This window comes from Adiantum capillus-veneris, chromosome 16 (assembly GCF_014529385.1).
Source record: "Adiantum capillus-veneris isolate H3 chromosome 16, ASM1452938v2, whole genome shotgun sequence".
NCBI classification, from domain to species: Eukaryota; Viridiplantae; Streptophyta; class Polypodiopsida; order Polypodiales; family Pteridaceae; genus Adiantum; species Adiantum capillus-veneris.
Genome location: NC_140946.1, coordinates 55,306,832 through 55,331,023, shown reverse-complemented (window position 1 = coordinate 55,331,023; position 24,192 = coordinate 55,306,832). Strand labels below are relative to the sequence as shown.

Sequence of the window (24,192 nt, the reverse complement as noted above, 5' to 3'; positions counted from 1 at the left end):
CGCACCTGGGTGGGTTTGGTTGTCCAACCCTTCACTTTACAGCCTCATAAAGTGAATAAGTGCAGGCGAAAGTAAACTCAGCCCTAAAATGTTGACATGAAAATTATGCTGTGTTGTGCGTTGTTGATACTAGCGCTTGGGCTTCATTCAAGATCCTGTGGTCTTTTAGTGCTGAGGTTGCGCTCAGTGCCGCAGGCCCGCTTGTCTGAACCCGGCCTTAGTTCACATTGAAATTTGAGACTTGAGTTCACATGTACGTGGACGGTTGATCCCAGCAAGCAAGGCCGTGTCCAGTTGGCCAATGGCTACTATAAAACAACCATGGCCTAGGAAGCGACAACGGCAATGGCGAGGCAAGGACTGCTACCACAATTCTTGCAGCCATGGATGCACAGGAGAGGGGGAGGATGTGGAGGAGGCGGAGGGGGCGAGCATCATCAGAAGCAGAAGCAGAAACAGAAGCCGAGCTCTGAAAATGGGGGCAAGAGGCGCCATATGCTTGGGGCGATGGCACTCCTGTACGTATCTCTTGACTATCTGCGTGTCATGGTGCCAACTCTGCACTCTACTCTGCAACCTCTCTTATGGGCAGGCCTTGCGGTGGCAGCGGCCTCACGTGCTCCCTTCTACCCACATTGGTCCTATGAGCTCCGGGCCCTGCCTACGTTTTTTGCTTCTCTCCTCTTCATGCTCGGCTCCCTTTGCATCGAAGCAATTGCTGTGCAGTTCGTCACGGCTGTCCTGGGCCTTTCTTGGCACAAGTAAGTCATTCGGTTGTAGTTTAAATAATGGTCGTACAGCTTGAGAGTATGCTAACGCCGAGCACATGTTTTACACACATTTCTGCCCAGATTGAACAGAAGGCCTTGTGACTTTCTTTGGGTAAAATTGTTTCCAAGGATGGGATCGTCAAAATTTGTAGCTATCCAAGATTGGTTCATGATATGGGTATTTTAGAGGATTGTTTTCCTATTACAGGAGGTTCATCCAGCTCTTTGTCAGTTGAATTGATCGAACAAAGGTGTTGAGAGAGTCAGATATGTGAATATAGTGCCTAGGTTAGGCTTATAGTAGATCTTGGCTGGGTTTGCCTTATTCACTAGCTATCCCGTGTAGCATTTTTTGGGTCCCTCACAGCAATTGCGTTCTTCCCTTGGTGACGCGAACAACTTTCTGCTGTATTTTGTATGAAGGGGCTCGATTTTTGTAACTAGTGTTTAGGAACTGCCATTTTTACCCTTACATTTGCTTGTAAGAGCCCCTTCTTGCCTTGTACTTTTATCATCGCACATAGAGTCTTGTAGCCACTTTAGCTAAGACGGTTGATCTCTTGCGTTTATCATTTCCATTTCGAGTGAAGGGTCTCAAGTTCAAGACTTGCCTGATAGATCTTTGAGGTCTCTTGGTATTGTTCCTACTATCTTAAATGTGCTCTTTCATGTGTGTGTGTGTGTGTGTGTGTGTGAGAGAGAGAGAGAGAGAGAGAGAGAGAGAGAGAGAGAGAGAGAGAGAGAGAGAGAGAGAGAGAGAGAGAGAGAGAGAGAGGAGGAGGAGGCAAACTGAATAACCTTTTTATCACCGAAATGTGGTAGATCTGATCTCTCTCTTGAGTATTAGGTTTTGAGTTCAAGTGTGATTGGTTTTAGGGTGAGTGTTGAGCTCATAGATGCAATTGATAATTGCTTCATTTTGGCCAGTCACAGACTCTTTCTTTTATTGCACGGAAAGGCACCTCGCAGTTGGTTGGGGTTTAAGAGATTATTTTTCTCTCTTTGATTGACATCATAGTACAAAGCAGAGATTTTGATAGGGCACATTTTGGCAAAAGTGTCATGAGGAGGAGGAGCAAATGAAAGACACACTAGAATCATCAAAAGCGGTAGAGAAAGCAAAGGGAAAGACAAAAGTAGGACTTATTCGAGATTACTGGGGACGCCCAAAGATGACAATGATGAGAGTATTGAGCTCTGCAGGGCGTGGTGCAAACTCTCGGATGAGCATAGATGCATGAAGATCACTCTAGAAAAGATAAAGAGTTTGCATTCAAGAATTCACGATGTTTTATCTTTGTTAGTCATGTCAATCATTTTTGCATGTTCATTCCTTGGTAGGACACATTCACAACAATAGCACTAATATGTTTGTCTATCAAGCATTAGTATTCCCTTTGAGTAGTGAGCTCTGCAGAGCGTGGCACAAACTCTCGGATGAGGACAGATGCATGAAGATCACTCTAGAAAAGATAAAGAGTTTGCATCCAAGAAATTCACGATGTTTCATCTTTGTCAGTCATGTCAATCTTTTTTGCATGTTCATTCCTTGGCAGGACACATTCACAACAGTAGCATCAATATGTTATTCTATCAAGCATTGGAATTCCCTTTGTGGTTTGTCACAGCTGATAGTTTTAGGTCGAAAAGTCAAGTTTAGATCACACTTTTGGCATGTACTTGTTGAAAGGTTTGACACTCTGTCACATTTGTCATATGCAATCCCTCTGCAGTCATTTAGGAAGAATAGTCTTTTTTCAGTCACTCGACAAGTAATAGACGTGTCTATGATATTGTGTTTGAAGTGGTTTCAAGAAAATCCCCTAAAGAAGATTCTTGAAGAAGGTGCACCCAAGATCGTAGGCAAAGTTGAAGACATGGAGCCGATGCAATTTATTTTGCGTCGCTTTCTGCGTGGCCAAAAGAAGCAATCATTGCAGGCTTTCGTGAAGTTTAAGTATCGCGGAACCTATGCAGCAGAGTGGGCCGACAAAGTGTTCTTCGCAGACTCCCAAGAGTTGTTGGCGGACTATATGGAAGCCGATACGAGTACCTCACCTTGAAAAGGGGGATGTCATGTGCACATCTAACCCTATGTGCATGTGGACAAGCTTGACTTACTTCTACGGTTTAGGTCAGCCTAGGAAGTGTTTTGGCACCTTTGTGAGCTTGTACGCAGGACGTGCATGTCCACTGTCCAGGCACTTAGAGTAGCTGCATAACCTCTGATTGCACAACCCATTAACACCAAGCATTAGCATTTTCGCGGTATGGGAACACTTTTTCAAACTGCGCGTGATCACCTCTTAGAGCATTTTTATTTATTGATTACATTTACCAGAATCGTGGGGCATCAAGGAGGCTGCTCGACCAAGATGTTGGCACCTATATAAGTGAACCCTTGGGTGCTAGAGATCAGCAGAGGAGTAGGAAGAAGAGCCTCTCAGAACTAGCTGCACCCGGTACCTGTTGATCACCATCATCATCAGCGTTTTTCCCATCAATACCTAGCGTTTTGCATCAGCGTTTTCAGCAGCAGCAGCGTTTTTGCTTCATCATTGGCTTCCCGCATTAGGACCTTAGCAGACAGCCATAGTCCCGTCACAGTCACCTTTTTCGATGCAGCCATACCAGCGTTCTCAGTTTTCAGCCCTGAGATCAGCCAACGTTTTTCAGTTTCAGCCATTGTCGTCACCGATGCAGCAGATCAGCCCGTAGCCTCGCAACACAAGCAGAAGTCCATCAACGTCCATAGCGATCTCAGTTTTCAGCCTCAAGCATCAGTAGCATTTTCAGATTTTAGCCCATTAGCCTCGACATCGTCATCATCGTCGTCATCAAGCATCTCAGCATTTATAACCATTGTACCGGACTTTGTGCAATCTAAAGCAAATACCTCTCTAGCAATAGAGGGAGGGGGGTTTGGGACTCCATCCGGTGTCGATCTTCTCTCTCTCTCTCACAACACTTTCTCTCACAGTTTTCCATCTTTTGTTTTGGTCTATTGCACAATCTCTTATTCACTCAAGGAAGGCTCTCCCTGCCCTTCATTAAAAGGAACTTGAGCATACACTGATTACTCATCCTGAGCATACACCATCATTCACTTCCGTTGCATATTATTAAACTCTACTTTGTGTTGAAGAACAAAGTTCATAGGCACAAGAGGAGTATGTCCATATGCTTGTTGAAACGGGGTCATTCTAGTTACCGAATGAGGAGAATTATTATAAGAAAACTCCACAAGGGCCAGTAATCCTCCCAAGATGCTAATTAGGCTTGAATGTAATGTCGAAGCATCTCTTCCAGAATTTGATTCACTCTTTCTGTTCGACCATCTATTTGAGGATGATAAGCTGAACTGAACAATAGATTGGTGCCAAGAGCCTTGAATAGAGAAATCAAAAAATGTCTTGTGAACTTCGGATCTCTATTTGAAATGATAGACTTTGGCAATCCATGCAATTTGAAAATATGTTGTACGAACAGTGTCGCAACATCCGAGCCAGAAGTTGTTTTCTTGCAAGGAATGAAATGGGTCATTTTGAAAAATCGATCAGCCACCTCAAGAATTTGAGCATTGCCTTTAGGTGAGCGAAGCAAAGTGGTGATAAAGTCATGGTGATACGTTCCCATCTTTCTTCAGGTACTGGTAAAGGTTGAAGTAGACCTCAAGGAAGCTGTCAAGAAGCTTTTATGATCTGACATGAGTGACAAGCCTTTACAAACTTGATGACATCTGGTTGCATCTACGGCCAAAAATATGTTGCTGACAAAAGCCTATAGGTTTTGTTAACTCGTAGCAAAAGGGACTTCATGATGTTCTTGTATCAAAATCTTCCTCAATTGTGTATTGTGAGGTACACAAATATGATCAGCATAATACAACAACTCATCCACAATTGTATAAGTTGCAAACATATTCATCTTTGTAGGAGTTGGATAAGACGACTTGAGAGCTCTAAACACATCTCCAAAGTCTCGATTTGGTAAGTATTCATTCTTGAAACACGCAGGAATTTCCATATCTACATTACTTATGGCATAATTTGTTGCTCGAGGCATGCGGCTCAAAGCATCTGCAACTACTTTTTGAAGACCAGGCACATACTGAATCATCATGAAAAAATTCCACCTATCTTCCTTGACGAGGATTCATCACTGATCAAGAGAAAATATACGTCAAAGACCGATGATCTGTTTTAACTACCGAATGTACGCTAAGAAGGTAATGTTTCCAAGTTCGATAAGCATGTACGATAGCCAGAAATTCCTTGTCATACACTAGATAACGCATCTGAACTGCTAAAAATTTTTGACTGTCAAAAGCAATGACATGATCATTTTGCATAAAAACACCACTTGACGCTCTATCAAAAGCATCTATCATCACATTAAATGGTCGAGTAGAATTTGCTATTGCTAAGACATGTGTTGTCGTCAAAGCATGTTTGAGATCATTGTCCACTTCAAGAGTCCAATGTAGCTTATCCTTCTTTGTCAATTCCGCCAAAGGAGAAGCAACATTTGAGAACTTGTGACGTTTGGTGTCATAAAATTGACAAGGCCCAAGAAAGAAAACACATATGAAATAGTGAGAGGTAAAGGCCAATCTACAATGACCTGAATTTTCTTGGGGTCTATTGCAATCCTTGTAGCAAAAATCACATGGCCAAGATACTCCACATGATCCTTGAAAAATACGCTCTTCTTCTTGTTAATGTACAACACATTGGTACGTAATATCTCAAAGACAATTTGCAAGTGTTCTTTGTGATCGGCCATAGTTTTGTTGAAGACAAGGATGTTGTCGTATACGATCACAAATTTATCCAAATGAGGGCCAAAAATCTCATTCATCAAGGTCATGAAAGTTGTTGGGGCATTGGTTAACCCAAAAGCTACAACTAAAAACTCATAATTGCCGTATGTTGTACGAAAAGCTGTTTGTAGTCATCTCCAGTTCATATGCGAATCTGGTGATAGCCTAGCTTTAGATCAATCTTGGAAAACACCTTTAAATCCAATAATTGATCAAAGAGTTCGTCGATGCGAGACAAGGAAACTTGTTTTTGATCGTCAGCTTATATAGAGCACGATAATCAATACAAAGGCATATAGAACCATCTTCTTGACCAATAATACTGGGGCGCCAAAAGGACTTTTACTGGGACGAATGTGACCCTTATCTAATAAGTCTTCCAACTGCCGTTGTATTTCTTAAGATTTTGAATACGAAACTCGATAAGGAGCTCAAATTGGTGGAGGTTGTCCTGGGATTAAATCAATGGGGTGATCACGAGGAGGCACTGTAGTTGGGAGCTCATAAAAAAACAAATCCATAAATGATTGAAAGAAGGATTGTTGCAAGTAAGCAATGGTTGATGTCGAGGATTTTGATTTCTCTTCCGTTTTCGCTTCAATTTCGTGCAACATAACCAAGGCCATTGCGCAATCACGCTTGCGTACCAGACGCTTAACCTATAAGGCTGAGACCAATTTAATAGGCTTTACATTAAAAAGATTACGGAGTTTCACTTCACGATGATCATGATAAAGCCGAATGGAATGATTTCTGAAGCTGATGACTGGATCATACCGGTACAGCCAAGATTGACCAAGAATCATGTCATGATGTGACAATGGCATCACTAAAAAATTTAACTAGTCCTGGTAATCCTGAATTTGGAATTGTAATTGTTGAAGTTTTCTATTGCACTCCAAAAATGAACCATCCGCAAGTTTTACTAGGTAGGCCTCCAAATTGTGTTGGGTTTGTAAGCGAACCTTACTCCTTAAGGAAGTGTTGACGAAATTTGTGGAGCATCCACTATCCATTAGCACATTGATTGGATGTTTACCAATGAAACCAAGAAGACTGAGAACCTATCACAAAATGATGACGTGGTATGACTGCGTGCGGACTGACTGTATGGACAATTGACGTGGTTGACTGTACGGATTTTCGGAATCTGTACGGACAAGTGACGTGGCTGATTGTAGGGATTTTTGAAATCCGTACGGACAAGTGACGTGGCTGACAAGTGCTGACGGGGCAGTCTGTACGGAATTCCGCTTTTTGCGGTGGCTGATTTTACTGACAAATTTTGAGCCAGTTGCTTTTGAGAGATTATTGCTTTTGAGTTTGAAGCTTTTGGGGCTCTGCTTCTAGCACCCCTTGTAATCTTTATAAGTGACCCAAGGGGGGACTCACTTCTCAAAGCATCCGGACGTAGAGTCTAAGAGCGAGCACCTGCGGGAGTTGTACTTTGATCAAGCATTAATATAAACGAAATATCGAAAGGGGTGCCAGTCTTTGGGGCCAATACCTTTGGGCACAGAACTACGTCGGGTCGTGTCGACTCGCTCTCTGTCTCTCTCTTTTCATTGAAGCTCAGTGATCATGAAGTTTCTGTTCGTGTGTTGCTATTGATTTCTCGCTTGGAGTGTCCAAGCCGGTTACAGTGTTATCAGAACATGAATGATTTGTACTCTCTCATCTGACTTGTTTGAGTGTAGGAATTGAAAGACGAATGACTGCAGCATTTCAGTCTTATAAATCTCTATGGACATGATCACAATAAGGATTAGTTAATCGGACCTTAGTGAGGTCCGGGATGGATCTAGATGCGGTTACTAAATACGTTGTTGGCAGTCATGGTTTGAGATTTGGGATGAATTTTTTTGTGATTGATTTGTCATGTGATGTCCCATGATGTGATTGTCGTCTTTGTACAAGTGCTAGAGGTGTCGTGTCTAGTGTGTCGGTACTTAGGGTTAGTGTCTACTGAATTGGTTTATGGCCTCTGTCTCTTTTGCAGGCGTAAACGAGGGCGATTACAATTCTTTCAAGAGTGGGGTATGTCACAAAATGTTGACGTGGCATGATTGTCCGTAGACTGACTGTATGGATAGGTGACGTGACTGACTGTACGGATTTTCGGAATCTCCGTTGGCATGCTGACGTGGCAGACATTACGGAATTTCGCTTTTTGCGCTGGTTGATTTTACTGGCAGACTATGCCAGTTGCTTTTGAGTTTGAAGCTTTTGGCAACGAAAGCCCTCGCTAGGCGACCGGTCACGTGTGGAAGCATCACCAACCCAAAAAGCCATTGGCTTTCTCACATTGATCAATGCTCTTGATGCACAAGAGAACACCTCCAGTCATGAGTCATCAACAAACTCAGCGTCCAAGATTTCCTCTCTTGAATGGGTAACTGTAGGCCACGCAAACTATAACAAACTTGGACACCCCAAGTCAAGATTCTACCACGACACAACAGAGATTCACTTCAAAATAGTTCACAAAGACGACACGGCCTGGCGTAGTTCCGTACCAAGAGGTATTGGCCCAAAGACTGATGCCCCTTTTGATATTTCTTTTTATATTAATCTGTGTGCAAAGTACAAGGGAGTCTGTGGGACCTCACACTCAGACTGTGCGTCCAGATGCTCTGAGTTATGAGACCCAAGAGAGCTATTTATTGTTACAAGGGATGCCCGAAAGCAGAGCCCCAAAAATCTCAAAATCAAAAGCTTTTGAAACTTAAAAAGCTTCTCAGCATAATTTTCGGAAATCCGTACGGCTGTGGGCGCAAAAAGCGGGACGTCTGTACCGCTGTCCGTACGGCCTGCCACGTCAGCATGTCAGCGTGTTTTCTGGGGGGGATTTCTGTTGGCCAACTGCCACGTGAGCCCGTCTGCGCGTTTCATGGGAGTCTGCCACGTCATCAGCTTGTGACATACCCCCCTCTTGAAGAATTGTAATCGCGCTCGATTATGCTTGCAAAACAAAGAGGCCATAAACTGTCTTAGTAGACACTGACTGTTAGTACCGACGCACTAGACAAAACACATCTAGCACTTGTACAAATTGACAGTCACATCATCGGACATCACACGACATCACATGACAAATCACATATAAATTCATTCAAAATCTCAGACTATGATTAATCGGCAGCGTATTTAGCAATCACATTTAGATCAAGTCGGGACCTCACTAATCCTTATTGCAATCATGTCTATAGAGATTTATGAGACCGAAATGCTGCAGTCATTTCGTCTTTCAGTTCTTGCACTCAAACAAGTCAAGTACAAATTAATCATTTCATTTTTGGGAATTCCAATTCATAAAGTTATACAGCAGGATACACAGCCCATCAGTATCCCTGAAACCCAAAAGGACATCATTGACTATTCAAAATCGGGGTAATCCGTTGACAAAGGAGCGGAGTGACTCCCCTCTTGTGCAAACCGGTTGCACTAGATTCACCCATGCTGAAATAGGGGTTATGTCGGAGTAGACTATGCTAAACGAATGCTTCAAGGTAAAGTTCCAAAATCTGAGGAGTATCTGCTAGGTCCTCCTCCTCCATGCACTTTGCATCCGATGCAGGATAGTTCTTGAATTTAACCAAGAACCGCCTAATCACTTTACCTTTAATCTTTCTATCCTTGTGTGCCAATGTCTGTTCAGGAACGAGTATCTCCTCGCTTTCCTCCACTTCGGGTTGCTCATCTGGCTCCCCATCATCGGGCACATCGCCTTTAAAAGGCTTCAATAGACTCACATGAGAAGCATTGTGAATCTTCCAAGTATCGTGCAGCTTTAGTCTCAAGGAGACATCATTTATCTTTTCTTTTATCTGGAAAAGGCCATAGTATCTCATGCTAAGTTTTGGAAAAAGACGCTCCTTTCCCTTTTTCTTTCTTAGGTTCTCAAAACGTAAGAGCACCCAATCGTCTTCCTTTAATTTCAAATGGCGACGGTGTCGATCTGCTGCCTTCTTGTGTCATTCCTCAGATTTCGCTAAAGCCTCCCGGACCTTGGCAAAAGTAGTGTCCAAGTCCCTCGTGTACTGGTCGGCTTCAAAAATCTTATCTTTCGTGCTAAGTAAGTGTGAACCTTCGGAGCACCTTCGATGATCTCAAATGGTGCCTTCCCCGTCGAAGAGTGGATCGTGTTATTGTAGGCAATTTTTTTTTCGATTGAGTCTTTTGATCAGGAATGTAAGACTTCAATAAATCCAGTACGGCTGAATTTGCAATCTCAGATTGCCCATCTGTCTGTGGGTGGAAAGATGACGAGAACTGCAACCGTGTGCCAATGTTCTCCCAAATAGCCTTCCAAAACAAACTCGTGAATCGAGGATCTCTGTCAGAGACTATTATCTCAGGCATGCCATGTAATCTGAAAATCTGTGAAATGAGCAGTCTCGCTAAATGATCCGGCTTGATTGTTTTCTTCATTGGAATGAAGTGAGCTTGCTTGCTAAATCTGTTGATGACGGTCCAAATGCCATCATGCCCACTCTGTATCTTCGGGAGATCAAAAATGAAATCCACAGCAATACTTTCCCAGGGGCGGTTGGGAATGGGTAAAGGCTGTAACAATTCCTGTGCTTTATGCTTGTCAAACTTGACCTTTTGACATAGCGTACAAAGTCGTCCACATCCTTCTTGAGTCTCGGCCAAAAGAAGTAACGCTCCACACCTTTCAAGGTGGTGTCAATGCTGCGGTGACCCGTAAAAGGTGGACAATGGCATTCAGTTGGAACCTTTTCCCTCAACGGGCGTGTAACGCACAACATCGTTTTCTTCATCAAGTAGCCATCCCGTCCCGTATGGAATAACCCGCTACTACCTCCCCATTATGTATCCGAGTGAATACATCTGAAAAATCTGGATTTGTAGCATACTTATCGACCATGTCCTTGAAGCTTCTATGATGAATCGCGGAAATAGACTAACGGCTTCCGGGATAAAGCATCTACCACCAAGTTCTTTTGTCCCTGAACATGGACAATCTGAAAGTGAAACTATGACAAGATGTTAGCCCACCGCATCTGCTTTTCCGAAAGCTGCTTCTGTGATGCATATCCTCCGGTTGCACACAACATGATCATTAGATTCCATCAGGGGCTTTTTACAATGCATAGAACCTATTTTCCCTATTTTAGCCATTTTTCACTTATTATTAATAAGTGACTTTGTTGGGAAACTGGGTAGGGCAATTTGACCAAGCATGTATTTAAGAAAAGCTAGCGCTAGCACTTTTTGGCAGAAGAGGCAATAGCCACCCACTGAAGTGCACCTTCTCAGCAAGACGGCAAGAGGACCTAGCGTTTTCAAGCCACCAAGACCAGCCAACGTTTTCTCAGCAAATGCAGATCAGCCCCAACGTTTTGCAGCTCCCGATCAGCCTGGCGACAGTAGATCCCTTAGCGTTTTTGCAGCAAGACATCAGATCAGCCCTAGCGTTTTTGGAGTTGCAAATCACCTAGCGTTTTGCAGTTCCTTGGCGACAGATTCAGCCTTTGCTTCAGCGTTTTCAGTTTTCGCATATAGACACCGCAGAATAGTCCCCCAAACCTCGCAGATCTCACCTTCCCGCAGCAGATCCTCACCGCACGGTTAGATCAGCCAAAGTTTGCAGATTCAGCCCGCTATTCGCAGATTTCAGCATCTGCGTTTTCAGCGCGTCGTCGTCGCATCGTCGTCATCGCCATCGTTACTGACATAGAGTCAGAATTCAGCAGATACACGATTTGCAGATTTCAGCCCTTAGCATTTTCAGATTTCAGCCCGTCTCGTCGCAGTCATCATCGTCCTCGACATTGTCGGCAAGTCCATTGCATTGTAGAGATTTGTGCAATCAATAGTAGACCGTTCTCGCCATAGAGAGTGGGGCCTTCGGAGGAGGGTTTAACAACTTTTTTGGTGTCGTATTCTTCTCTTTCTATCTCTCAGTCTTAGCACCTTCGTTCACAGTGTTTATCCACTTTGTTTGTGATTATTTGCACTCTCTCACTAAAGGAACGGAAGGCTCTTCCTTCCGAAAGTAAAAGGAATCCTTGAGCACAGTTCGGAGCACTCATCTCGAGCAAAGTTCAACATTCACTTCCGCTGCACCTTACATTGGTATCAGAGCTTTGGTAGTGTTCTGTATCACTCAAGGAAAGAACCACAAGTTTTTTTTTTTGCTTGTTGCGGTCGCACGTAACCCAAGTCCACTTGGGCGTGTCGATTCCTAATCGTGTTTTTGAAGAGTGATAGGAAACCCAAGAAAGAAGGGCTTGTCCAGCCTCCCCTTGTTTCTCTTTTCACTCATTAAGAGCGGACTGTGCACTTAGCGGCCGGCCAATCGACGTGAGGTGGGAAAAAGCAACCTTGGTGTGAGCGCAAGGCCGCCAAGGGATGCGCCCGCGGGAAAGAGAAGAGCTCGGGCAAGAGAAGATCCTTCTCTAACACAGATTGCAAGCTAAAGACGAACCTCAAGAACCTCAAGAACTCAAGACCCTCAAGAATCCAAGAGCCACAAGAACCCAAGTTCCTTGTGAACTTAAGAACCCAAGACTTCAGTGTATGGTCATCACCCGAAGCAGAATGGATACTTCGCATGGAGGTGGCGAAGAAGAATTTTCCCCACCAGGAGGTTTTTCCGACCCTCCCCCTTCCCCATCTAGGCAAAGGATTGCACCAAATCCTATGGAGGCTTTGGTCACGATGATGATGGACAGGATGATACAATGAGAAGCGCAACGCGCCGCCTTGGAGCACGAGCGCGAAGAAAGAAAGACAATCTTGGATCGTGAACACGAAGAAGAATGACAGCCTTTGAGCGTGAGCGTGAGCAAGCACGCTTGGCGGCCGAAGAAAGAAAAGCAGAATTGGATAGCGAGCGCAAAGAAAGAAAAGCCGAATTGGATCGCGAGCGCAAAGAGAGACGGTTAGCCTTGGAGCGCGAGCGTGAGCAAGCGCCGTTGGCGGCTGAAGACAGAAGGGTAGCCTTGGAGTTAAGAGCATAAAGCGTAGAGAGACCAACACATGCAAGAGTTGGTCCTACTCTTTTCTAATGTGCATGCGAAGATTGAAAAGAATCAGGAGAAGGAGACTCTCTCAGTCTTTTCTTCTCCAAAGTCCGACACACATGATTTGCATGATAATGATGTGATTTTTCACAAGCATGATGATTTGCATGATCAAGATGTGATTATTCACGAGCATGATGATTTGCATGATAATGATGTGATTGTTCACAAGGATGATGGTTTAGTTGATACTTTGTCTAGTGAAGCTAACCTCATTGCAGATTTGATCAATCACGAAGAATCGATCTTGTCTCTCGAGTCGAGGTCCCAAGAACCCTCACAGGAAGTATTATGTGTGCGTATGATGTAAGGATTCTAGGTACTAATCCTTAATTAAGTACTTAAACTCATGATTAAGACTAAGAAACTTGAACTGTACTCAGAAACAAGACTTAGAAGACTCTGTGTCGATTGATTGAAAGTGTGATACAAGGGCTTCTTATATAGGAGACGAAGAGAGATAAATGAAAAGACACGTCTCATGGTGAAGAGACGCGACTTTAGACGTAAAGACATCCTTTCGGCGAAGAGCTGCAACCATTGGGCACCCGTAGAGCGAAGGGGTGTGACCAGTCGTCGAAGGAGTGTGGCTTTAGGCGAAGAGGCATGTCTGTTGGGCGAAGGGATGTGACCATCCAAGCGCAGGGGTCCTCCTTGGCATGGCACTTCACGTATCTGCAACTAGGAGTAGATGTATTGTGGCTTTTGGCGAAGAGGCACGTCTCTTAGGCGCGAAGGGGTGTGACCATCCAAGCGCAGGGGTCCTCCTTGGCATGGCACTTCGCGTATCTGCAACTAAGAGTAGATGTATTGTTGTTAACATAGTCACAATCGTGACATATGATTAGTCCGCACGCATTGTTCGAGTGTTTTATTCGTGATGGTTTCCTGTATTTTAGTCACTGTGTTTATGTGATCCCTTTTCATAGGCATGACATATGGTACGATGAGCACGATTCACTCATGAATGAGCACGGACGTATGCAGATTACTCATGAAAAGATCAAATGTTTGCATTCAAGGAATTCACATTCCATGTCTCTTCCTTGGCGTGACACAGTATTCGAAAGAGCACAAGAAGGATTGAGCATCAAGCATCGGCATTTCCATTGTGATTTGCCACTTTTGATAGATTTAGATTAGAAAGACAAGTTTCGATTCCATTGTTTGCGTGTGTTTGATGTACGGTTTGGCACTCCGTCTCTTTGTTCATCTACATTGCATGCATAGTCTTTAACGAAGACTAGAATTTTTCCAGTCACTTTACATGGAATGGGTATGTTCATGTTTTTGTGTTGGAAGTGATTTCAGGAAATTTCATCCTCGGAGATTCTTGAAGAAGGTAGACGCATGACTATAGACGAAGTTGAAGCGTTGAAGGAGCCACAGATGACTGTCGCTTCCGGCGCGGCCCAAAGAAGCAAGCGTTGCAGACCTTTATGAAGTTCAAGTATCGCACGACCCACATATCAGAGTGGGCCAGCGAAGAGTCCTTCCCAGGATTCATCCCGACGCTGTTGGCGATCTCCCTCCACGCCATATAGTTCGGTACCAGTACCTCACTTTGAAAAGGAGGGGATGTCACGTGCACATCTAGCCCTATGTGTACGTGGACAAGCTACTTCATGACAAGGGTTCAACTCAGTTAGCTTAGGAAGTGTTCTGGCACTTTTGTGAGTCTGTTCGCAGACCGTGCATGTCCAGGCACTTAGAGTAGATGCATATACCTCTGGTTGCACACAGCATGATCATCAGATTCCATCAAGAGCATTTTACAATGCATAGGACCTATTTTCTCTATTTTAGCCATTTTTCACTTACTATTAATAAGTGACTTTGTTGGGAAACTGGGTAGGGCAATTTGACCAAGCATGTATATAAGAAAAGCTAGCCCTAGCACTTCCTGGCAGAAGAGGCAGTAGCCACCCAATGAAGTGCACCTTCTCAGTAAGACGGCAAGCGGACCTAGCGTTTTCAAGCCACCAAGACCAGCCAGTGTTTTCTCAGCAAATGCAGATCATGCCCAACGTTTTGCTGGTCCTGATCAGCCTGGGGACAGCAGATCCCTTAGCGTTTTTGCAGCAAGACATCAGATCAGCCCTAGCGTTTTTGGAGTTGCAGATCACCTAGCATTTTGCAGTTCCTTGGCGACAAATTCAGCCTTTGCTTCAGCATTATCAGTTTTCAGCATATAGACACCGTAGAATAGCCCCCAAACCTCACAGATCTCACCTTCCCGCAGCAGATCCTCGCCGTACGATTAGGTCAGCCAAAGTTTGTAGATTCAGCCCGCTATTCGCAGATTTCAGCATCTGCGTTTTCAGCACGTCGTCGTCGCATCGTCGTCATCGCCGTCGTTATCGACATAGAGTCAGAATTTAGCAGATACAAGATTTGCAGATTTCAGCTCTTAGGGTTTTCAAATTTCAGCCTATCTCGTTGTCATCATCATCGTCGTCGACATCGTTGGCAAGTCCATTGCATTGTAGAGATTTGTGCAATCAATAGTAGACCGCTCTCGCCATAGAGAGTGGGGCCTTCGGAGGAGGGTTTGACAACTTTTCTGGAGTCGTATTCTTCTCTCTCTATCTCTCAGTCTTAGCACCTTCGTTCACAATGTTTATCCACTTTGTTTGTGATCATTTGCACTCTCTCACTAAAGGAACGGAAGGCTCTCCCTTTCGAAAGTAAAAGGAACCCTTGAGCACAGTTCGGAGCACTCATCTTGAGCAAAGTTCAACATTTACTTCGGCTGCACCTTACACTCTGCAAACTTTCGAATGAACCGCCGGTAGTAAGAACATAAGTCCAAGAAGCTTCTAGCTTCATGAACATTCTTCAAATCGGGCCACTCACGTATAGTCTCAATCTTGGCCGGGTCCATCTGTACTCATGTTGCTGAGACGAGGTGTCCCAAAAAGTGTATCTCCGGCAAGAAAAATTCACTCTTTTCGGCATTGATAACTAACTCATGATCTTGCAATGCTTGAAAGACCTGAACCAGATGGTGTCTATGTTCTGCCTTATCCTTGGAGAAGACTATAATGTCATCAAAGAAAGTGCCGACAAACGATGTGTACTCTCTGAAATCCTATCCATTATTCGGTTGAAAGTCGCTGGAGCATTGGTAAGGCAAAAAGGCATCACCAAAAATTCATATAAACCGAAGCTCGTCCAAAAGGCTGTCTTGTAGGCATCTCCTGGCGCGATTCTGAAGTGATGATATCCGCTTTTCAAATCAATCCTGCTGAAAGAGGAGGATCCATGTAGTCACTAAAGAATATCATCGATCCTTGGAATCGGGAATCTGTTCTTGATGGTGATTTTATTGAGAGCTTTGTAATCAATGCACATTCTCCAAGATCCGTCTTTCTTTAAAACCAACAACACCGGAGAGCAGTAGGGTGAAGTACTTGGCTGGACCCTTTTCCAAAAGGTCTTTCACTTGGTTCATGATCTCTTCATTCTGGGCTCGGCTAACACGGTAAGGTGGCCGGTTCGGTGGTGTGCTTCCAGGTATCACATCAATAGTGTGATCCTCAGGACAAGATGGTGGCAACTCGCCTGGTAGGCCCTCAGAGAAGCAATCGGCATGAGTCTGGAGAAAATCTTGGCATTCTTTATAAAGTTTAGACATGTTCATTCTGTATTTATCATTTAACTCATTCGGTAAGTTTAGACTCCTAGGAGGATGTCACAACCTTCCAAAGGCATTATGTAAAAGTCCTCGTGCCCCAAATACCCTTGACAATGCAACCGAATTTTGCCAATGATAGGTGTAATGTCTATGTCCCGTCCGGGTGCCGCTAGAATTGCTTCTGTTGGTGGTCCCATCTTATCGGATGTAATCTCAAGCCGCGCCGCCAATTCGGGTGAAATGAAGTTGGCCTCGGCTCCTCCATCGAAAAAAATCAGGGCTTCTTTTTGATCTTTCACTTTGCCCCAAGCTCGACAAAGTTCTGTACTTTCATCAATCATGCTTGGGTCAGTTTGGAACCAATCCTGCTTTCATCTTGTCTTTTTTGCCACGTTCCTTTGCTGCTCTCGAACTCTCTGGCCTGTTCTTGCTGTGCCTTTTTGGGGCACTTTGCGGGGACGTGCCCATGTTCCCCGCAACCAAAACACTTCCCTTCTTTGATGTAATTGGCCCTTTCTTGAAGAGTGAGCCAGGGTCGTGTATCCTTGTCTTTCTTTTCCTAGAAACTCTTTCTCTTTCTACTTTCATTGTGAGAGGTCTGTTGGGTTCTCTGAGTCAAGATCTCATCAGTGGGGTAGGTGAAATTTGCCGAATGTATCGCAAAACCCTGTTTCGCATGACCCATCAATTTTTGAATAGAATTCGGCTGTTGTTCTAGGTAGTAGTCTCGGATCTCTGTAGGGGGTACGCAACAAAACCGCTCAATCTGTTCCTTAAAAGAGACCTTCTTAAATGAAGAGGTTGGTAGAAAAGAGTTCCAAAATTTCTTGCAATAAGCGTAGAGAGAATCTCCCTTGGTCATCCGAAGATGATTCCAAGCGGTTCGTATATCTCGTTCGTACACCCAAGTCGGCAAAGAAGAACTAAAGAGCTTTTTGAATTTCAATCATTTAATTGGAGCTTCCTTCCTTAGAAGAAGAGTGGACCACTATGTTCGAGCATTTCCTTTGAAGAAAGATGTAGCCCTTCTAATCTTGGAGTGCTCTGAGTAATGCCCGCCAGAGAATGCTATGTCAAACTGCTGAATGAAGGCCAAAGCCCTCGGAGCATCTCTAAACCCAGAAAAGGATTCAAGACTGTTCACCTTCTTTGAATTCTTTTACTTTCTTGCTTTTGTCTTCGAGAAAGTCATATTGGTTGGCTTTGTAAAAATGCTTCTTCTTTGCATAAAACATGTGGTCATCGGAGTCCGAACTGTTAGAGGATGACTCCTCTGTAGAAATGTCAGAAACTGGGCGAAATCTGGGTTTCTTTGTCTTTTTCTTGCCCTTCGCTTTTTGCTTCGCTTTTTGCCTTTTTTTTCTTCCTCGCTCGAGTCAGAAGAGCTAGAAGAACTGTCAGAAGAAGAAGAAGAGAAAGAAGAACTGGGTAGTCCTTCAAATCGTACACGCTTCTTCTAGGTATATTTTTTAGTCGTATAGCGGACATGTAGACTTCACATTGTGAAGATTTTGTCTGAGTTACGACGAGTTGATATTGTGCGAATTTTTTCTATCTTTTGTGGTGCGTATGCCCTATCAACTACCTCATTTTTGTGCTAATTTTTCCGATTTAATGCTTCTTTTAGTGCTAGTCTTCATTATGGCTTAGTCTGCCCTTGATCTCCGGAGTCATGACAAAAACTCAGTATGTTGAACTTTGTGTTGATGTATGCTCATGCATGTGTGCGTGTGGTGTGTGTTGTGTTGGGGAGCATATGTTAGTACCTAGTTCTACACCCACTATTGGGCACTGACGACGTTAGTTGGGATGTCGTGGTATTTAGTCAATACTATGCATGATGGAGCTGATGGTTATATTGTCTTGTGGGTGACTACCATGGGTCTATACCTTGCACTTTCCTTCAAGGGTGAATGTGGGCTTATCCTGGATTCATCTAGTTATATTTTTTCGTCGTATAGCGGACATGCAGACTTCACATTGTGAAGAGTGAGAATGGTGATAGGCCGCCACTATTGACTCTCGTCTAGGGAGCTCCCCTCCTTGGGGATGAGGTAGATCAAAGCCTCGCTCATGCTTCAGGCATCTCCCCAGTGTGCAAAATGTGCTTGTATGCACTATGTCCAAGAACCTCCCAGTACTCCAAGAAGCAGCTGGGAGTCAAACCATCCTCTCCTTGGCAACTACCATGAGGGAGTGCATTGGGAGCCTCTTGAAGCTCCTCTGGCAAGAGAGGACTCTCTAGTGTGTGTCGCATCTCCTCAATGACTAGGCAAGGCATATGTGCCCACGCTTGCTCTCTGCATGCTTTCGTGCGCTCTGACTATGGTTCTTGAGAGCAACTCACGGTAAAAGTTGGTAGCCATTGCCTGCATGTCCTCAGACTCTGTAACAATAGACCCATCCGGTCTCCTCAATTGGCGAACATTCGTATGTGCATGTCGGAGAACCATCATCTCAAAAAACTCACCAGTAACTTTGTCGCCTACATGGGTCCATTGAGATGCCTGTCGATGGTAGGCGAACTCGTGGCGCCGCTCCTCAATATCAGTTTTTGTCGTGCTTGCTGCATCTAGTCCTCTATCCAAGGGCTACTTGGGTGATGCTCTTGCATCCACTATATGGAAGCAATGCCCTGACGGAGCCGCTTCTCCTCCTCACAAGTCGTAGGCAATCGCGTTGTCGACTCTTGGAGAAAGAAAGGACTAAGCTCCCTAAGGCCTGTGGCCATTCTAGTAGCATCGTCCGCTTGTGTGTTGTGACTCTTTGTCCAAATCGCAACAACCTACTCTGTGAGCTCTGTATTTAGCAAAATCCTCTGTGGAATGCGTGGCATACCACTACCTCTCTATTTGACAAAGTAAGTATCACTGTTGCGCGATTAGAATAAGTAGTCCTTGTTAAGATGCATACTGTACCACCCTATTCACAGATGTGGTCACTAGCATAGAACCGATCTATCCTGGATAGATTCACACCTCTTACTCTGCGGTCAAGGAGAGGTCGTTTGAGGCCGTGCAAAGCCGTGATGTTGCCATTCATCCAAGATCCTCAAAACCATACATAGGCGTTCCCAAGCAGCCAATTCAGCCCCATATACAGTAGCATAGCTGGCCTCAATCCTGTCTGAAGGGTCCTCAAGCATGTTGAAGTCCCCCCCAATGCACCACTGCTCTACATGAGGTAGGCGCTGTGACCAAAATTCCGCCTGTGCACTCGCTTGGTTGGGTGCAAAATGTTCGAAAACCCACAAGGCAACCATGGACCTGCATAGTGACCCAATGGGCCTTGCCTGTCACACTGATGCCTCTACCCACAATGGCTTGCTGCCATGAGTAGGAATAGTAATACATTTTCCTGAATGCTTCAAAGCCCAAAAGCAGCTGACCAAAATGTCTCATAGCGACCACACAGAATTTGTCGACATCGCCTAATACGGCTCTCACACAGATGGTTTTCCTGGAGTATAAGCATATCCATTGCTCCACCCACAAGGCATCTTTGAAGCTCCTGTCTAAGTTGACCCCCTTTGGCGCAGAAATAGGGGTCCACCTAGCCCCTGCGTATTCCATGAGACAATCCTCATGGTGTCAGTGAGAGAAAACCAGTGCTGCTGCAACAGCCAATCTCACAATCTTTGAGGCAGGCTTGGATGGGGAGTAATCTGCATCTGAGCAACCTCGAGATAGCCATGTCTGAAGTGTTCGTTTGAACCATGCCCAAGTGGGGCATGTAGTCCGTAGAACTATATCCTCTGTTCAAGAGTCCTTATGCACATATACATAACAGCGTATGCAAAAAGTAAACCACAATGTATCTACATCTTGCTGCATCAGGTGGTGTCACAGAGAACTTGGCCAATGGCCACAGAGTCTGTATCAAGTCTGTCACTCCCAAGTCTCCCGTGTGGTGAGAGAACTCGAGGGCCTGACTGTATGCATAGTCCACTCTGTCTGCTGATCCCTGTCACACAACGGGAAAGAAAAACCATCCGCTATGTTTAAGACCTTTGCACCTTTGGTTGAGAGAAGTAGAACATGTACTCTGAAACAAGCCACCTCGAGGTCAAGAGATGAGTCGCTGAGAAAACGTGTAAAGCCGTAGTCGAAGGAGTCCCAATGACGATGAATGTCAAAGCTAGTCAATCCGCAAGGGACTGCCGCAAAGGGTGAAGCCTGCACCAAGAGGGGTGTCCGCAGTCCGTAGGTAGGGCTGCTTCTCCCACGTCAAGCGGCTCGTGGTGGCAAAGGCATTGCTAAGAGACCTCCGAGCTGTTAAGGAGTTGCACGTCTCGTGGGCCAGTGACAAGGCATGAGAAGGGCCAAGAGATGGGGAGGAGGGGCGAGCGGGGGAGATGGGAGGGGCGGGTGGGTGGGGGTGGTTGTGGTGAAGCTGAGGTGGAGGGGGCATCTGCTGGCTTGTCCTGCTGCAAAGGGTCAAAACGGTTCCCTGTGGGAATCCACTTTTGCTAGCCTACTGTAGGCCGTCCAAAAGGGACGCCAGGGTGGCATGCCTGTCCTTGACGACGACGGCCACGAACGTACTGCCAGCCCTCATCTGCCTAGGCACCTTTCTTAGAAGAGATACCTCCCTGTGCACCCTACGTCTTTTTAGCTGCTGAGCGTGGTTAACCTTGGTAGGTTGAGTCTGTGTTGAGGGTCAGGTCCTCTTGTGCGGACAGGCCTTTGCAAGATGGCCCATTTGTCTGCAAATGAAGCACTGATTCGGGAGTCCCAAATACTCCACACTCCAGCGGAGCCATCCACCACTTACCCGAGGTAGTAGGACTACCTTTGAGAGAGAGAGAAAGAGAGAGTGTCTTGAACTAAAACGCGTACCGTAGGTATGCTTGTTGCTCTGGCAGCAACTGAAGCTGTTGTGTGTGGTGTCTCTAGAACGGTCCCAATCTCAAAACCTATCTTGGCAAGTAGTGGGAGGTACTGTCTCCTCAGGCCGGGGAAACAGACTGAAATGGACAGATCTGCTTCCTCGACAAGAACATCGGTAGCCTGGTCGAAACCATGGCGCCATTGTCGAAAGTGAGCCCTGACTGCTTGGATGCCAGGGGGATCGAAATGACTTTGGACGCCATCTCGGGAGTCTTAAACTTGATCTAGTAGTAGCTGTGCCCGAGGAACTGAATGTCGATGATCTTCCCCACCTTCGCAAGAAGGCGGACCTGGTGGAGGTTGTGCACTTCGCCTCTGCTAGGTCGGGTGCCGATAGTCTTGCAAATAATAGAGGTGGCTTGGAGATTGTCCACCTCTCTTCTAAGCTCGCTTGCCTTGTCGGCGAGAGAGCAAGTCGGATGATAAGTTTTGTGGCGTCCAGTGAAGGGCTTCAGTTAAGTCCCTTTGGGGCGGAGCAGAATCCTCCATCTGTCTGCTGCTGGAAAGGGTGAATCGGAGAAGCAAAGATGGGCGAGAAAAAACCCTGGAGGAGCGGGCCGAGAGGGCGGGGCATCGGGTACGGAGCGGCACACGGGCGGGTAGGTGGAGGAAGTGGGCAGTGGGGGCAGCGCAAGGGAAGGGGGCGAGGGTGGGTAGGGGGGGCAGCGACTGGGTTGGGGGGGGGGGTTGCAGCAGTGCAAGGGGGAAAAATGGGGGGCGGGAGCGGGCTCAACAAGCAGCGAGCTCTAACCACTTGTCAAACTAACTTTATTGAATGGTTTGCAAATGTTTGTGGTTTAATTACCTATTCGTTGTATGGAAGAGAGCGCTACAAGATTTGCAAAAGACTAAGACGGATGTAAAATTAAAATCCACAGTAAAGTATGTATAGCTATTATCACATCATACACCATAATCTTGTAAAATTCAGTTTTCGCATTAATCAATTGTCTAGTTGCTGACGCTCATTACTTGGAAAGTATTGAGGCTTGCTTCTTTGGGTTTCAGGCTGTTGGTTCATCGAGTGCTTTTATATCTTTTTTCTAGACTTTGAAGTGTACATTTGTGTACTTTGCAGGTTAACTGCTCCTCTTCCAGATACTGGTCAATGGTTTCTGCTTGCCTTAAACGAGCAACTTCCATCTGCACTCGTGGAGTTTCTGAGGGCTCATTTGATTGTTCTTCATCACTATCTAATGTTATTCCTGATGTTGGCATTTTCTGTGCTCTTTGATTTTGTGAAAGCTCCTGGGTTAGGTCTTGGTGCGAGGTACATGTTCACTATGGGCATTGGGCGGCTATTGCGAGTAATGACTTTTGTTGCTACAGTACTCCCTTCTGCACGTCCTTGGTGTGCCGAGGAAAGGTTTAAGATTCCTGATTATCCTCATCCTTGGGTCCAGCGGCTCTATACACCTTATGCAAACGATGTAGACAGTTTGAGAGATTTGCTTGACCAAGACATGGCATATGGCGAGTAATTGCCTTGTGTTGTAAGAAACTATATTTTTTATAATTGAATGCGAGCATGCATAATGCAATTCATGTGCATATCTAAAATCAAGACTGCTCTTATGTGGCAGCTCCTATTGGACAGTTTCCTCCTGAGTATACTCCCAATTGGGGGCGGTTGCAGTTTTTAGTGAATTTCTTAAGGCCACAAGAACCGGATGTCTCCACAGGACAAGAGTCTTGGTTTACTACTCTTAAAAGGGCCGGTGGTGGTTGCAATGATCTCATGTACAGTGGCCATGTTTTAGTGGCTTCCTTGACTGCGATGGCATGGATGGTATGCGAGGGAGCATTTGTTTATTAACCTGCTTTCTTTGCTCTTTGCTGGTCTTATTTATACCTTAGTCCGATGGACTTGCAGGAAGCTTATCCTGGATGGACAACTTGGTTGCTTTGGTTTTTTGTGCTGCACACAGCTCAACGTGAGATACGAGAACGGCATCATTACAGCGCAGATGTTATCGGTGGTATCTACATGGGCATTTTGCTTTGGAGGTCAACAAGCTTTCTTTGGACTTCCAAGGATAGGCTTCAAGAGGCTAGACTGCAAGCTTTTGCAAAGATTGAAGGCAGAATCATGCAAGCAGCGAAGGATGGGGATGTGAACAATGTAAGACAGCTTCTAAAGCAGGTGGAGGATGATAACAAGGAGAAGAAACCATCTCAATTTGTTGTATTTGTTGCAGCATTGGTAGTGACCACGTTCTCATTGGCGATTGCGCTCTTGGCTTTTGTTTGGACAGCAGATGGATGAATGTTGAAGCAGCTGTTTTCGCTTGAGTGAAAGCTCAAGGAAAGTGATTTTGTGCCGTTACAGACCTTTCAGTGTGTGGAAATTCACAAAGAGTTGTTGTTGTGGGTGGGATCATAGTCACAAGGAAACTCCGTTTCGGGGCCTGTTGGATTGGAAATTCCCTTTCTGAAGGCACCTATTTCTCGTTTCCTTTGTGTGGTTCTTATGAAGGTTACATACAAAATATAACTGTAAGAAGCGGTTTCTAGGCCATTCCATTGCAAAGAGCAAGTGGTTTCTATCGTTGATGGCCTTGCCGGTCTTGTTTCTGTCTTGCCGGTCTTGTTTCTGTTTTGTGTGACATGGTTGTGGGTTATCTGTTTTTTCAAATCAATTGGGGATCTTAATTTTTGTGAGAGAAATGAGTGGGCTCTTATTTATGACACATCACTATTAAACTTGAGAGAGAGAGAGAGAGAGAGAGAGAGAGAGAGAGAGAGAGCTCTTTCAAGTTAAAACCCACTCTACTCAACTAGTGTTTGCCTTGGTGTAGTGTTGTGACAGATCCCCTTATGATCTACCATTTTCATGCACTTGTTTGGGATCTATGATCTAACAAGTTGGCTCCAATCCAATTGGTTCTAGGTTCTAAGCCCGTAATATGTTGCTTGAGTTATCTCCTTTATTTTTTGGTATGCAGATGATAAATGTATTGCCATGGGCCCTCATCCGTCATAAGTGCCCTGTATCGGTGGAAATTGTTTGACTTTCCGTGCA

At 45.0% G+C, this 24,192-nt stretch overlaps 1 protein-coding gene across 2 annotated transcripts; it reads left to right on the top strand.

The window, feature by feature from the left end:
• Positions 1 to 242: 242 nt before the first annotated feature.
• Positions 243 to 23,718, top strand: LOC147439067 (protein PHLOEM UNLOADING MODULATOR-like). 2 transcript variants are annotated; one of them, XM_086485004.1, is made up of 5 exons: positions 243 to 518; positions 593 to 761; positions 22,249 to 22,643; positions 22,754 to 22,959; positions 23,044 to 23,718. In XM_086485004.1, exons 1-5 carry the CDS (start codon positions 302 to 304, stop codon positions 23,434 to 23,436), a joined length of 1,380 nt encoding a protein of 459 aa, XP_086341130.1. In that variant the 5' UTR covers positions 243 to 301; the 3' UTR covers positions 23,437 to 23,718. The 2 variants fall into 2 exon arrangements, with proteins under 2 accessions (XP_086341130.1, XP_086341129.1); XM_086485003.1 differs by having other exon boundaries at positions 250 to 761.
• The last annotated feature ends 474 nt before the right edge of the window (positions 23,719 to 24,192 follow it).